At 42.9% G+C, this 15,507-nt stretch overlaps 1 protein-coding gene across 1 annotated transcript in view; it reads right to left on the bottom strand.

The window, feature by feature from the left end:
* Positions 1–15,507, bottom strand: part of MTA3 (metastasis associated 1 family member 3) — a 195,623-nt gene that overhangs the window by 31,788 nt on the left and 148,328 nt on the right. The window contains exons 12-14 of the mRNA XM_084624202.1: positions 9,502–9,626; positions 8,222–8,373; positions 7,129–7,351 (exon numbers count right to left, since the gene is read on the bottom strand). Coding sequence (XP_084480328.1) covers positions 7,129–7,351; positions 8,222–8,373; positions 9,502–9,626 — 500 coding nt within the window. The remainder of the gene's footprint in view (positions 1–7,128; positions 7,352–8,221; positions 8,374–9,501; positions 9,627–15,507) is intronic.

Raw genomic sequence — 15,507 nt, 5'->3', positions numbered from 1 at the left:
CGGTTATTAACCTTCCGTAACTGGCATTCTTCGAGATGTGTTGCTCATGTCCATTCCATGCTAGGTGTGTGAGTGACGTGTGTCCCGTTGCCAGAGATTTTTCCCTTAGTGGTATCCATTGGGCTGGCTCTAGCAGCCTCTGGAGTTGCATGTTTATGTGCCAGATTAAGTGGCGCCACCTGCCACACATCCTCTCAGCTCTTTTTTGCTGGTAACTCAGACAGAGGAATCAGAGGGTGGGTCATTGAATGGAAATGAGCAACACATATCACAGAACAACAGTGATGAAACTGCAGGGTATAACTGGCTGTCACTGTGTTCAGGACCCAAAAGTCCGATGATATGAATGATTATGCCAGGCTGAAGAGCAACAGATGGTCCAAAAATGACCATTCCAACAGTGCCTGGAAGAGCTTGGTGCCAGGGGAGCACTTCACACGGATGCTGAAGTACTCGGCACCAAATCAGAGTGGCTCGGCTCTGAGACAGGTCTGAGGGCAGCTTCCATGAGGCTAGCCTTCAGTCTGAGGTCCCTGTCCTTTTTAGTGCAGAGTCTGAAGTCCCAACAGATCTGACGCTTGTCCTTCATGTGAGTTTCGCCTGGGCACTTTAAGTAACTGGAGTTCAGGTCACTCATGGGCATAGGCATGCCACAGGAGGCACAAGACTTGAAGCCTGGGGACCAGGGCATGCCCAGCCCCTGGGGAAAAGAAGTCCCTGTACAATAGCGTAACTAACTAAACTATATACACTACGCTATGATAACTATGAATGTAGAAAAAGTCTGAAAACCACTGGGAAGAAGCCTTGCTGAAGCAAGAAGGATTGTTCCAGCAACGATCATGGGCAGTAAGAAGGAACTGAGACAGCGTGTGGTCCGAGGGCCCCAGAGGGCACTAGAGCCAACCTAACGGATACAACTAAGGGAAAAATCTCCAGCAACAGTGCATGCGGCATGCGCACACACCTAGCATGGAATGAACATGAGCAAGTACTCAAAGAGGAATGAGGTATATTATATATCCTCCATCTTACAGTGGCATGGAACTGATTGCGTTCTCCCTAGTTTATTTATGAAAACCCCATCAGACAAGTTGATTGTCATGACCAGCACTATTCTATTATCCCTGGCAGGAACAATGCTTCAAAACCTCAGTGAATCATCATGTTCTACCGGATGGATGCTGCACTCTCTTATTTTCTGGTACCCATTTCCTGAGTTGAATTGGGACCTGAATGAACCCATTGCATTATTCCCAGCTGGCATCTGACGTAGGGATTGCTCTGCCTGGTTCATTAATGCAATCATTAATCCAATAAAACCTGGATTTTTGTTCTGTGACACCACTTATTTTTCTTTACATGGGTCTTCATCTTTATGTTAACATTCTTCTGAGTTGGAAAACCTGTACCTGACAACATTCACCCCCCACCCAGGCCTATATCTGACTACCCTGGAACCACATGTCTACATGCATCATGAATCCAAGATACACAGAGTTGGACGGTTTCTGTAGTTTTTTGAAGCTTTCTCTCTGTCCAGACCACTGATCAGAAAAATTGCCTGGCAAGAGATAAAAGTGAATTTCCGTCTTTCATAAAGCCAATATTAATATTGCCATGACCCTGGAGGAGATCCTGGTGGCATTTTTAGATCAAACAGTAATGACTGATGTTGGGGTGGGAGGAAGCTTCTATTCATATGCAAAACTTAGATGTCTGTGAGATGGTAAAATGGAAATGTGCAGATAAGCCTCCTTTAGGAACTTATTCAGATGTTTCAGGCAGAGCCCTGCTCTTTGTTCCTGATACTCTGAGGCTAGAAATAGGATGGGAAACAGGTTGCATTGCTTCGTTCCGAAGTAGGTTATGGATGATTTTGTTCATATCCTGGCATTTCCATGGGTTACTTGAAATTGGGAATGAGCCAAAGTTGTTCCAGTGATTCATGCACAGCTATATAGGGTAATCCCTCTGAAAAATGTCCAGTGACCTCATTTTGACCAAAGTTATAGATAGCCATCTGCTCCCAAACTGAAAGAGACTGGCACCAACCAGGGGTCTAACTCCAGATAAGGCTGGTTGGGAGTTATGCGGATAGCTCTGAGGAAAAAAAGGCCGATGAGACCTTGCCTCACCTTCATACCTCACCTCAACACCTTCCACTTGTTCTAGCTACCACTTGCAAAGAGGTATTTTCTCCTGTTGTACATATCTAATGGTCCCATCTGTCATCAAAATCCTTTCTGCAGCATCTGGCAGCAGCCAGGATTGTAAATCTACTTTTCCAATGACTCTGAATAGCTTCAGCTTTCCATAAAATTTCCCAGGAACACCTAAGAGAACTCATTTGCTTGAGCATCTGCTCTCAAGGCCCAAACCCCCACATATTTGCATGAAACAGATTTGTATCTGTCTTTTTCAGTGAGAAGACCTTACACGAGGGAATTTTTAAACTGAGACTAGCTATACCTGCAACCGTGTCTACTCACATTAGCACTGCTTGTTGAAGCATGCAGAAGCACTTTGGGTGTCAGTTTGACACTTGTTAATTTATTTTTTCTTGTTGACCTGATGCCACCTGAGAGCTCTGACAAAGGAGGGGCTGAAGTGAAGCCTGCCTGGTTGTGACTGCCTGTGAAGGGCCTGGATAGCGAGGAGGCCATTCTTTGAAATAGAAGTCTCACCCAGGTAGTAATGTTGAGTTCTCACCCACAAATGGCCACATCTACCTGTGGCAGTAACACTAGGATGAATTTGGACTTATGCTTACTGAGACACCTTCTGGCTTCATGAAACCAAGGCCAGGAGGGATAGAAAGAATATAATGGTGAGTCACGAGGCCTTTTACTGCCTGCTTGTTCTTACAAATCTGGGCTGCTGTCCCTCTCATCAGCTCTTGGGGACAGGAGGTGGAGGTGGGTGGGGGGGAGAACTTGGCAACCTGTAGCGGAAGCTGGGAACAATAACTTGGACATCAGGGTACGATGACCTCTCATAGCAGCTGATGGAGCTAGCCTAGTGGAGCCAATCTTTACAATCCTGCCTGGCTTCTTTCCTACCCAGGAGAAGCGAAGGAGGTGACCAGTCCACTCTTGGCTGTGAGGATGAAGCGCACTCTGCTCACAGAGCTGGCCAAGCTCCTCAATGAGAAACTCTATGGTGGGGGGAGGGGAGGAGGAGGCAGAGATAAAGGCCTCTCCTTTGGCTTCTCTAGGCCTATCTCAGTCCCTGAAGCCTGCAGGGGCATGAGCTGCTGCAATGCCTCAGAAGAGAAAGCAGAGTTGAGGGGACAATCTCTCCAAAAGACAAATGCAGCCCTGGGATGGGGTAAAGGTTCAAAAGGACAGAATATTAATATTTAAAGTTCCTGATTTAGAACCTGATCTTGAAAGGTGCTGGTCAATCTACCCATTTCATAGGTAGAAGCCTTTAAGGATCATCCTTGTGCAATGCATATTTTTCTCTAGTTTAATTTCTCACAGGTATGCATATCTAAATTCTACGGACATTCCAAACAATTCCAAAGACAAAACTCAACAAAAGAATTAAAAATATATTCACTCCATTTCACACACTGACACACAAAACCTTCTTGACCACCAGAAGGGAAGAGTTTGACTTGTGAACCTGACTACTATTTCTGCCTTTAGGGGCAAAAAAATCCTCACTAGAGACCGAGGAGTTCTGCCTATCCTATGCCAATAAGCCAAGACTTAGGAGCGAGGATCCTACACAGATGCTATCCTTAGCAAAATATGGCTTCTTTTACAGCTCTCAGCAAAAGCTCACCTCACCATTCACACACAGCCTATTCCCACCCTGCCTGAAAAGAAACCTTGAGAGAACAAAAAGAACAGGAGTACTTGTGGCACCTTAGAGACTAACAAATTTATTTGAGCATAAGCTTTCGTGCTCTTATGCTCAAATAAATTTGTTAGTCTCTAAGGTGCCACAAGTACTCCTGTTCTTTTTGCAGATACAGACTAACACAGCTGCTACTCTGAAACTTGAGAGACCCGTACAGTTTAGTGGACAGTTCATGGAATTGGGAGTCAGGCAATCTACCTCTGTACCTGGATTTCACCTTTGCTTGCCCTCCACCTGTGTCTGTTTAAATTGTAAACTTTTTAATGTGTCTGTACAGTGCCTAGCAAGTGTCCTCTGTTGCAATTTCTAGACTACAATACACTACCACAATACAAATAAAAATAAAATCACATGAACAGGTGAGTCTTGCAGAGTGTCAGAAGGGTCATTACATCCAAGCTTTGGCAAACCAAGATGAGAAGGCAAATTCCAGAGCCCAAGACCCTTCAGCCCTTTAATGCCTTTCCACCAGCAACCTGCTACTTTGGCCAGTAGGCTATTAGCTTGAGTGCCTCAGAAGATCACAACAGCTGCAGTACCGTAGAAGGGTGTTATTCAGTATTATAGCTGGTGACTCATTCATGGTCAGCACAGACATTAACTGCTGTTAATCAATGTATCTATGCCCCCACATAAAAGTGAATGACATTACAGTTTCTTTCAAAAACAATGAAACAAAGGCTCAGAACAGAGGCTGTTAAATTGTAAAATAAGAATCAATCAAGTGCACTATCACAGAGAAACACATATAAGTCACCGTAAGGAAGAACAACCAACTGCAAGAAACTCATATTTTATCGCAACTTAAAATTATGTGGCCTATTTGTTATTAGATAAGATTTAATGATGCGCAAGACAGTTCCATGGACAAGCAATCTGTGGATGAGGAGTACTATGCTCTTATGCACAGAAGATATTATTGGAGAAATACAATGTAAAAACAATATTACACACACACACACACACACTCTTTGAACCCCACTATATCAAATGATTTGATGGTCTTTTAAATCCTGTTAAAAAAACCAATCAGTTACTGTGGGGTTTTTTAAATCTTTTCAGGGCCAATCAGGGTGGCAGAATACAACAGACAGAACAGAGATGCAATTTGTCCTTCAGGTAAAAACAAACACTAATGTCAGTGTTTACAAAAAAGATCTTTCAGGCCATGATTTTAATTTGTAATGACACTTTTTCAGGCAAAAGAACAAAGCACTCAAGACACTCTTAGTCTGATGGAAGAACGGCTATTTCCTTTTCAGAAGTTCTGCTTTTCATTTCCTTTGTTTTAAAAATTTGAATTGTGTATAAAGTAATGTCCCTTCTAGGATGATGATTAACAGTGAGATGAACCATTTTGTTTTGTTTCTTCAAACAAGAAGAAATTCTACAGCTCCTGTTAAATCCACAAAATAGAGGATAAAATCAGAACAAGGAGGGATAAAGGTTCAAAATTCTCTATCAAAAGTGAATCCAATTCTACAGCAAAATTTCCCCCCCAGGCTTTCTTTAGAAATTGGTGCCAATTTACATCAATTTTAAGAGAGACATTTTTTCCTCTCATCAATGAGTTGTTATTCTACTGGTTCTTGAATCTTTCAAGTGATTTGCTGTAATCTTTATTAAGGATAAAAAAAAAAGTAAATACATTTCAGCCTTCATCAGCCTCTCCTACCAAAATTGAAGCACAAAGCGAAATCATTCTTGCTTTATTTACACGATGGGTGAATGCTTCTCCTCTTGCAATGTTTTTAACTCCATTGATTTTAGTGGAGTGGCTCCTTATTTACATCAGTTTAAGGAAAAGGAGAATCAAGCCCAGTCAGACGGGCATGAGTAAAGCAAACAGAAGTTGTAGCTTAGGCTCAATCATGCAAACACTTACCCAGGTGAGTAACTTTACTCCCATGAGCAATCTTATCAAGTTTTGGATGTTTGCAGGATTGGATCCTGTTGGAGTGTGGGAAACGGAGAGGAAGTAAAAATAACCCAAGAATTGATTTAAACCCATGATTTCTTTATCATGAAGAGTAATACATTAACATCCCAGTGTAAAACCCCAGGGAAAAATTATTCCTTATTTTTGTCTTAATCCAATAACTAGACTTATAAAATCAATTCTAATTCTCAAAAATTCTCTCTTCAATAAAAACGTTAGTAACTGTGCCAGGATGGCTGACCTAATCTTATTAGCTCTTTCTCTGCTAGATCTGATGTTACGTGAGATGATGTGGTAGTGTATTCCATACTGGGGCACCAAATGCAAGCTTTGAAGATACTGTCCCATGGAAGTTGAGAAAGTTAGTCATGTGGCATCTGCGTTAAATTATACATTTAGGACCTGATCAAAAGCCCAGTGAAGTATCCAGTAACTTCAGCGGATGTTGGACTGCACTCTAAACACACAGGAGCATACAGAAGCCATTAATTTACTACCTTTTCATTTGTAACATTCTCAACCATTTCTCATATTTTCACCTCCAAAAAGCTATTTAAGTTCATTCTGGCTAAATATGCTTTCATTAAGTTACTAATGCAGCAAGGTTCTTTATGTTTTGTTGTGTTCTTATAAAACAAAAAGCACAAAAACAGTATAGAAATATGTGTAAAACTGAAATTTAAGAATGGATAAAAGAAGTAAAACGTTGGTGAAACAGTAAGTGTGGCCATCATGATCTTTAGAGCTTAAAAATATTAAATGGACATAAAAGGTAAGATTCTGCCATCTTTCTTATGTGATGAGCAGTACCTTACTCCTTTAATAGTCCAACTGAAATCAAATTGAGTAAGAGTAGCAGAATCTAGCCCTGTATCTTTAGTTGTGAAAAACAAAAAATAAATGCTTTAAGAGCAAACTCATATTTCACCGTATCTTGTAGGAAATATGGCTTGTGTGTTACAGAACATGCACACCAGTTTCCCATAAGATTTGCCGATACTAGCAAAAACATTTATGACAGTATGTGATATAGGTGGATGAGAAGATGATGCTCTTTCTTAATTCATTTGCAATATCCCCTTTTCAATACCCACTTCATTCATAAAACTGGCTTGAAATCTTTCCTTAACAGATAGTCTTTGTCTAAATGTGTTGGTGATACACTGGACAAATGTAAACTTAGATCTTGGAGGGGAAAAAAAACAAAACAAAAAAAAGAGGTGTAGACAAGAAATGTTTATTGAAAAAGAAAATAAAATGAAAGACAGAAAATGGTTGGAAGCACAGCACATTAAGCTAGGAATTTAAAAACATCTTACATTCTGCCCTAATGGCAGCACAGTTAATAGGGACAAAGGGACGTCTTGCTGCCTGCCGCAACCGGAGGGTATTTTTGCAGACCTGACGGGCAAGTTTTGTCAAACACGTCGTGTGAAGGAAGAAGGCTTGGCGCGTTTTCACCGCAGACTTTGGACTACCAGTGTTACGGACTGGCGTACCCTGTGTAGCCTGGCGTGACATATGAGTTCTAATACGGGGATCCTGTAAAAAATCATAAAATACACGCAACTAAAACGCAACAAAAACCACCACAAGAGTCTCAAACAGCTACCAAAAATCCTGTTACCAATGGTGAAATATAACAAAAGACAATAAAATTACCAAAATTGAGAGAGAAATGAAGAAATTAGCGTATTTCCCCACACAATTGAAGAAGAAACACTGTAGGTCATTTTGCTTGTATTTAAGCATCAGAAATAACCACACAGAATTCACTCAAAATTTGGAGAAGTCCAGAGGACTAATGATAGGAATAGGAAATACCATATAAAAAGATCTGAGTTTTGGCATTTTATAGATACCAACACCATTTGATTGATAAGGTGACATTGGTCACCCACCAGAGATGCATGAAGGAGGACTTTTTATTTTTTTTAATTTAGGACCCTAGTCACAAGGAAAGTTGGAGGGTGAAATTAATCTCTGTAAAAAGACAGCTCAAGGCCTATGCACCATTCATTAAAGACTTCAAAAGCAGACTTCAGCAATGCATAAATCTTGTGCTGGATCTCTGCTCAGATGTGACTTTCACTCAGGTTCCACTGAGTACCATGGGGTGGATTTTGCAAGGGAGTAACTTTATACAAAGGAGTAAATGTTTGCTGTCCTGGTCCTTTAGACTGTAAAACATAATGGGCCAGTAAAACCCTAAGTCTCACTCTGTGTTTTGTAAAGCACTGAGCACAGTCAAACCCGAAATAAATATTAATAAACTCAATACCACAAAAAGTATAAAATGTTCCGTTTCTCAGCACAGGCTCAAGAAACATTACATGCCACATTTTAAAATCACAGTAACTTCTGAGAAATGTGTCACATTTATAGCAGAAACATTTGCCTACATAATCCTACCTCTGTGGTTTGACAGGGAGATAGTTTCTCTTCTTCTGTCTGAGTTGGCATTTTTAGGCCACCATATTTCTTCCAATAAATCCAGCAAGATGCACACAATCTACACTGCATGTTAGGGGGACCCCAAGAATACCACTGATGAGACTGTGTGGCTAAGAATGAGAAAAAAATACAGCTGAATTGATGTATGTTGCATTACATATAATAAATTTAAGAACACTATATGCTATTACTATTCCTCGAGCATTATTAAAAGAAGTACTACAAATCTATCAGAGTAAAAAACAGAACTTATTTTAAGGTGATTTAGAGGTCTTATAAAACAATTAAAAAAAATTTAAGGGAAAAAATAATCAACTTCCCTATCAGTTTTGAACTTGAGATCCCTAAACATTAGGAAAAGACTAATTTATTTCCTCCGTTTTCAATGAAGTAAAAGAAAACAATGCCCCTGAACCCAGAATAGGTCAAAACTTTTGTTTTTTTTATGTATCATACAAAACTAATGTTTATGGACCTGATCCCAGCCCCCATTAAATCTACTTTTGAGTAGACCTATAAACTGGCCTAAATGAAGAGCTTTGCACAGAGAAATCTCCCATCTGGAAGACAGTCAACCATATATTTAATTTTGCTTTCTGTATGGAATATTGTTAAAATTGCATTTGGTGTTCATGATAGAGAGGTGAACAGCGAGGGCACTTTTTATATAAGCTTAGTCACAACTCTAAAAATATATCTCATCTCTTTTTAAGTCCTCAATCTCTTTTGAGCTGAGACCACTACCTGTCCCAAATTTTGTCATATTCTCTCTCATTTGTGCCAAGTTCTGTGGTGAGGTTTGCTATATAGAAAAGTCCACTAGGGACCATCCTAAACTCACAAAATGCATTTGCACTTGTGACTAAAGTCAGGATTTGAATACAGAGCTCCAAAGAGAAAAGATCACTGTGCTGGACTTGGTACATTACCTTGAGTCCAGCTCCCAATCCATCCAACTATTACAGTTTTTAAATAGGTCATAAACTTGGTCTAAAATATTGAAGTTAATCTATTATAGTGGTGTAGTTCGGATTTAAGAGTTAAATATGCAGCATTTCTCAATTCTAACTATCAAAAAGAAATCAACCTACACTTTGCTTGGAATGTGGTAACAGATTCAACAAATGCATCTGTTTTAAAAAAGGGTGCAAATTAATACTGGCAAAAAACCGCGCCACAAATGTTCAGATGACATCTGCACTCTTAAAACTCACACACACAAAAAAAATCTTACTTACCATAGCAACTTTCACAAGCCCGGCCTATTAGTGAGGTCTGTGCCTGATAAGATGCTCCCATAGCTCCATTCACTGCACCTGGTTTCCCGCTGTTGCTGGATAGTTGATTGGGATTTGGTTTGTTGCTTTAAATAAAATAAAAAGTAATCTCTCAGAAAATATTTTAATAACCAGTTAATTAACATGAGCAAGATTTCATTCTATGTTTCTGGTTTATGAACTACACCATCTGTAACAAATTCTTCTGAGTAACAAAATTTATTTCTATGTTTCTCTAATAAATTGTTTAGCTTACAGACAAAAACAAGCTGATTATATAAACAGCTGATGAAAGGCTTTGCAAGACTAAGGTCTACATGTAAAATGCTGGAACACAGGTCATCACTGAGTTCTACATAGTGCATTTAGCCTCCCTGCAACACATAATGCTTTGGAGATATCCCACTGCACAGAAAACAAATGTTTTTCCAGAAAACCAAAATTTATCTTCACACATCAAGACAAGGCTGTGCTGAAAAAAAAATGGTGAATTTTCCACTGCGACAAATGTGTGAAGATTTATAACCTGTAAAAGTGATACATTTCATATAGTTTCACCACCCACAAACCCCAAAGTCCACTGAATAGTGGAAATGACTAAATTCCTGAATTACCAGCAAAAATCTGTTTTTGCTAGCAATGAAAGAGACATTCGCTCTCAATATCTTTGATGATCTAATTTGCTCTCCCAACTGGCCATAGTAGCCAAAGGAGCAGAGGATGGTAGAAACAGACCTGTTCTTTCTTCCAGCAGCAGAAGGTTCTTTGCTGAGTACCTCTGCTCTTTTCTTTAAACCTTGTGCTGCTTGGGGACTTCCCAATAACTGTAGTCTCGAGTGCACAGTGGACCTCTAAAGCGCCAGAAAGCACACAATTTGAATATATAGAGGAAGCCCTAAAGCAGTACCGAGTTTAAAAAGTGGATTCTAATAGACAGGGTCCAAAAATGACTGGCATGTGTAAAATAATTTTGGGATGTGGAGTGGGGAGGGAAGTAAACAAGGGCTTGTTTGGAGAAGGCCAATTTACCAAACCAATTTACATAAAAGCATAAGGGGATTTGTTATTATTTTGTTGATAAAAAAGTGGTATATAAGAGCTAAGCAGCATTATTATTATTGAACCAGTCTGCCCGTCTTTCATTTTTACATGTGAAAATGGGTAGCCTCGCACAGACCTACTTGCCAAAGCAGAAATAAAATTCTCTCTCTTATTCAACCTAATATTGTACTAAGAAAAGGCACAAAACGTTCACAAAGAAAAAATTATTAATGCATACACCAAACGCTAAACTCAAAATAAGGAACATTTAAAAATAAAACTGAAAGCTATTGTTTGTAGGGTGTTGCTGTGCTAGTTCCAAGCTATGAGAGAGATAAGGGGGCTGAGATAATACCTTTTATTGAACGAACTTCTGCTTGTAAAGAGAGACAAGCTTCCGAGCTACACAAAGCTCTTCTTCAGGTCTGGGAAAGGTACTCCCAACGTCACAGCAGAACACCCGATGGAACAGAGTCGCAAAGCGATCACTCCATATCTGACCTCTCAGCCCTCATCCACAAAGGAAACCTGCACAGCACTTTCAAAAGACAACCCTAGGAGCTTAAATTCATAACTTCGCTAAACTCTAAAAATCATGGACTCAGAGACACTGGTTTTATGTATCAAAACAAACAATCTGTAACTCACTAACCCTCCTTTGCCCTATGACTGCAAAAGGGGCGACTCATGGGTGGGGCACAAAGGGTCAAGTGCCCCTAGGTGACCAGATGTCCCGATTTTATAGGGACAGTCCCGATATTTGGGGCTTTGTCTTATATAGGTGCCTATTACCCACCCACCCTGTCCCGATTTTTCATACTTGCTGTCTGGTCAGCCTATGTGCCCCTACAGCAGCCGGCCCAGGTGGGGAGAGGAAGGGGCAGGGCCACAGCCTCTTCCAGCCATGCGACCTAGGATGCTGCCTGGTCCAGCGCAGTGGCTGACTGGGAGAGTACCTGGCTGCGGCAGCAGCAGGCTGCCCTCCTCCCACCCTCAGCTTCTGGGGACAGGAGCCAACTCTGAGCATGGTGCGGAGGACTCTGACTTGCTTGGCCGCTGTCCCCAGAAGCTGAGAGTGGGAGGAGGGCAGCCCGCTGCTGCCGCGACCGGGTGCTCTCCCAGGCAGCTTCGGTGCTGCACCAGGCAGTGTCCAGGAGAGGCTCTGGGGCTGCAGCCGAACATACCAGGGGAACCAGCGCAGCGGGAAGACAGAGCCCACCCTCCCAAGGTAACGTGGAATGGGGAGCGGACAGGGAGATTGTGGTGGCCCCGAGCGGGAAGGAGTCATGTGTGGGGGTCATATGGGGCAGTCATGTGCCCCCCCCCCTAACTGGTATCCTCTTTTTGTGCCTCCCACGAGTCGCCAATTCCACCTTGTATTTAGCTGTGACATTCTGATTACTTTCCCCGGATCTGAAGAGCTCTGTGAAGCTCAAAAGCTTGTCTCTTTCAGCAACAGAAGTTGGTCCAATAAAAAAATATTACCTCCCCACCTTGTCTGAAATAAAAAGGATGGTATTCTAACCAGGAAGTACATTTCTGATGGAGTGAACGTGTCATTACACGAGCATATACCAATTAAGTAAAAAAGAAGATTCTGCTCTTAACTACATTTGTGGGGAGGAGCAAAAAATTCCAACCTTTTATTAGTTTAAAGTAAAGTAAATTCGCTGAGGAGAAGGGCATGAAGCAAAGAAATTTAGGGCCTGATTTAGTAGTTCTTTGTTCAAGCAATATTCCCATTGATTTCAACACGTTTTTCCTGAGTAAGGACTGAAGGATTAGGCCATAAACCAGTGTTAGTGTTTTGGCTCTCACACCCCCTCTCAGCACCGAACTACTACTGAAGTCACTGGAAAGAGCTTAGCCCTGGTCTACACTAGGACTTTAGGTCGAATTTAGCAGCGTTAAATCGGTGTAAACCTGCACCCATCCACACGATGAAGCCCTTTTTTTCAACTTAAAGGGCTTTAAAATCGATTTCCTTACCCCACCCCTGACAAGTTGATTAGCGCTTAAATCGGGTCAAATTTGGGGTACTGTGGACACAATTCAACGGTGTTGGCCTCCGGGAGCTATCCCAGAGTGCTCCATTGTGATCACTCTGGACAGCACTCTCAACTCAGATGCACTGGCCAGGTAGACAGGAAAAGAACCGCAAACTTTTGAATCTCATTTCCTGTTTGGCCAGCGTGGCAAGCTCCAGGTGACCATGCAGAGGTCATCAGCAGAGGTGACCATGATGGAGTCCCAGAATTGCAAAAGAGCTCCAGCATGGACTGAACTGGAGGTACAGGATCTGATCGCTGTATGGGGAGAGGAATCCGTGCTATCAGAACTCCGTTCCAGTTTTCGAAATGCCAAAACCTGTGTCAAAATCTCCCAGGGCATGAAGGACAGAGGCCATAACAGGGACCCGAAGCAGTGCCGCGTGAAACTGAAAGAGCTGAGGCAAGCCTACCAGAAAACCAGAGGCGAACGGCCGCTCCGGGTCAGAGCCCCAAACATGCTGCTTCTATGATGAGCTGCATGCCATTTTAGGGGGTTCAGCCACCACTACCCCAGCCGTGTTGTTTGACTCCTTCAATGGAGATGGAGGCAACATGGAAGCAGGTTTTGGGGACGAAGAAGATGATGAGGTTGTAGATAGCTCACAGAAAGCAAGCAGAGAAACTGGTTTTCCCGACAGCCAGGAACTGTTTCTCACCCTGGACCTGGAGCCAGTACCCCCCCAAACCCACCCAAGGCTGCCTCCTGGACCCGGCAGGTGGAGAAGGGACCTCCAGTGAGTGTACCTTTTAAAATACTAGACATGGTTTAAAAGCAAGCACGTGAAAGGATTAATTTGCCCGGATATTCGCAGCTCTCCTGGATGTACTCCCAAAGCCATTGCAAAAGGTTTCTGGGGAGGGCAGCCTTATTGCGTCCTCCATGGTAGGATACTTTACCACTCCAGGCCAGTAGCACATACTCGGGAATCATTGTACAACAAAGCATTGCAGTGTATGTTTGCTGGCATTCAAACAACATCCGTTCTTTATCTCTGTGTTATCCTCAGGAGAGTGAGATATCATTCATGGTCACCTGGTTGAAATAGGGTGCTTTTCTTCAGGGGACACTCAGAGGTGCCCGTTCCTGCTGGGCTGTTTGCCTGTGGCTGAACAGAAATGTTTCCCACTGTTAGCCATGGGGCGGGGGAAGGGTTGAGGGGGTAGCCACGCGGTGGGGGGAGGCAAAATGCGACCTTGTAACGAAAGCACATGTGCTATGTATGTAATGTTAACAGCAAGGTTTACCCTGAAAAAGAGTGTAGCCACTGTTTTATAAAATGTGTCTTTTTAAATACCGCTGTCCCTCTTTTTTTCTCCACCAGCTGCATGTGTTTCAATAATCACAGGATCTTCTCCTTCCCAGAGGCTAGTGAAGATTAGAAAGAAAAAAAAAAACAAACGCACTCGTGATGAAATGTTCTCTGAGCTCATGCTGTCCTCCCACACTGACAGAGCACAGACGAATGCATGGAGGCAAATAATGTCAGAGTGCAGGAAAGCACAAAATGACCGGGAGGAGAGGTGGCGGGCTGAAGACAGGGCTGAAGCTCAAATGTGGTGGCAGCATGAGAGGAGGCAGGATTCAATGCTGAGGCTGCTGGAGGATCAAACCAATATGCTCCAGTGTATGGTTGAGCTGCAGCAAAGGCAGCTGGAGCACCGACTGCCGCTACAGCCCCTGTGTAACCAACCACCCTCCTCCCCAAGTTCCATAGCCTCCACACCCAGACGCCCAAGAACACGATGGGGGGGCCTCCGGCCAACCAGCCACTCCACCACAGAGGATTGCCCAAAAAACAGAAGGCTGGCATTCAATAAATTTTGAAGTGCTGTGTGGCATTTTCCTTCCCTCCTCCACCACCCCTCCTGGGCTGCCTTGGTAGTCATCCCCCTATTTGTGTGATGAAAGAATAAAGAATGCATGACTGTGAAGCAACAATGACTTTATTGCTTCTGCAAGCGGTGATCGAAGGGAGGAGGGGAGGGTGGTTAGCTTACAGGGAAGTAGAGCGAACCAAGGGGCGGGGGGTTTCCATCAAGAAGAAACAAACAGAACTTTCACACCGTAGCCTGTCCAGTCATGAAACTGGCTTTCAAAGCTTCTCTGATGCGTACCACGCCCTCCTGTGCTCTTCTAACTGCCCTGGTGTCTGGCTGCGCGTAACCAGCAGCCAGGCGATTTGCCTCAACCTCCCACCCCGCCATAAACGTCTCCCCCTTACTCTCACAGGTATTGTGGAGCCCACAGCAAGCAGTAATAACAGTGGCAATATTGGTTTCGCTGAGGTCTAAGCGAGTCAGTAAACTGCGCCAGCGCGCCTTTAAACGTCCAAATGCACATTCTACCACCATTCTGCACTTGCTCAGCCTGTAGTTGAACAGCTCCTGACTACTGTCCAGGCTGCCTGTGTATGGCTTCATGAGCCATGGCATTAAAGGGTAGGCTGGGTCCCCAAGGATACATATAGGCATTTCAACATCCCCAACAGTTATTTTCTGGTCTGGGAATAAAGTCCCTTCCTGCAGCTTTTGAAACAGACCAGAGTTCCTGAAGATGCGAGCGTCATGTACCTTTCCCGGCCATCCCACTTTGATGTTGGTGAAACGTCCCTTGTGATCCACCAGAGCTTGCAGCACTATCGAAAAGTACCCCTTGCGGTTTATGTACTTGCCGGCTTGGTGCTCCGGTGCCAAGATAGGGATATGGGTTCCGTCTATGGCCCCACCACAGTTAGGGAATCCCAATGCAACAAAGCCATCCACTATGACCTGCACATTTCCCAGGGTCATTACCCTTGATATCAGCAGATCTTTGATTGCGTGAGCTACTTGCATCACCGCAGCCCCCACAGTAGATTTGCCCACTCCAAATTGA

Source organism: Lepidochelys olivacea, assembly GCF_965140295.1.
Source record: "Lepidochelys olivacea isolate rLepOli2 genome assembly, chromosome: 3".
Taxonomy (NCBI): domain Eukaryota; kingdom Metazoa; phylum Chordata; order Testudines; family Cheloniidae; genus Lepidochelys; species Lepidochelys olivacea.
The sequence above is the reverse complement of the archived record's forward strand: the minus strand, read 5'-3'. Positions and strand labels throughout refer to the sequence as shown.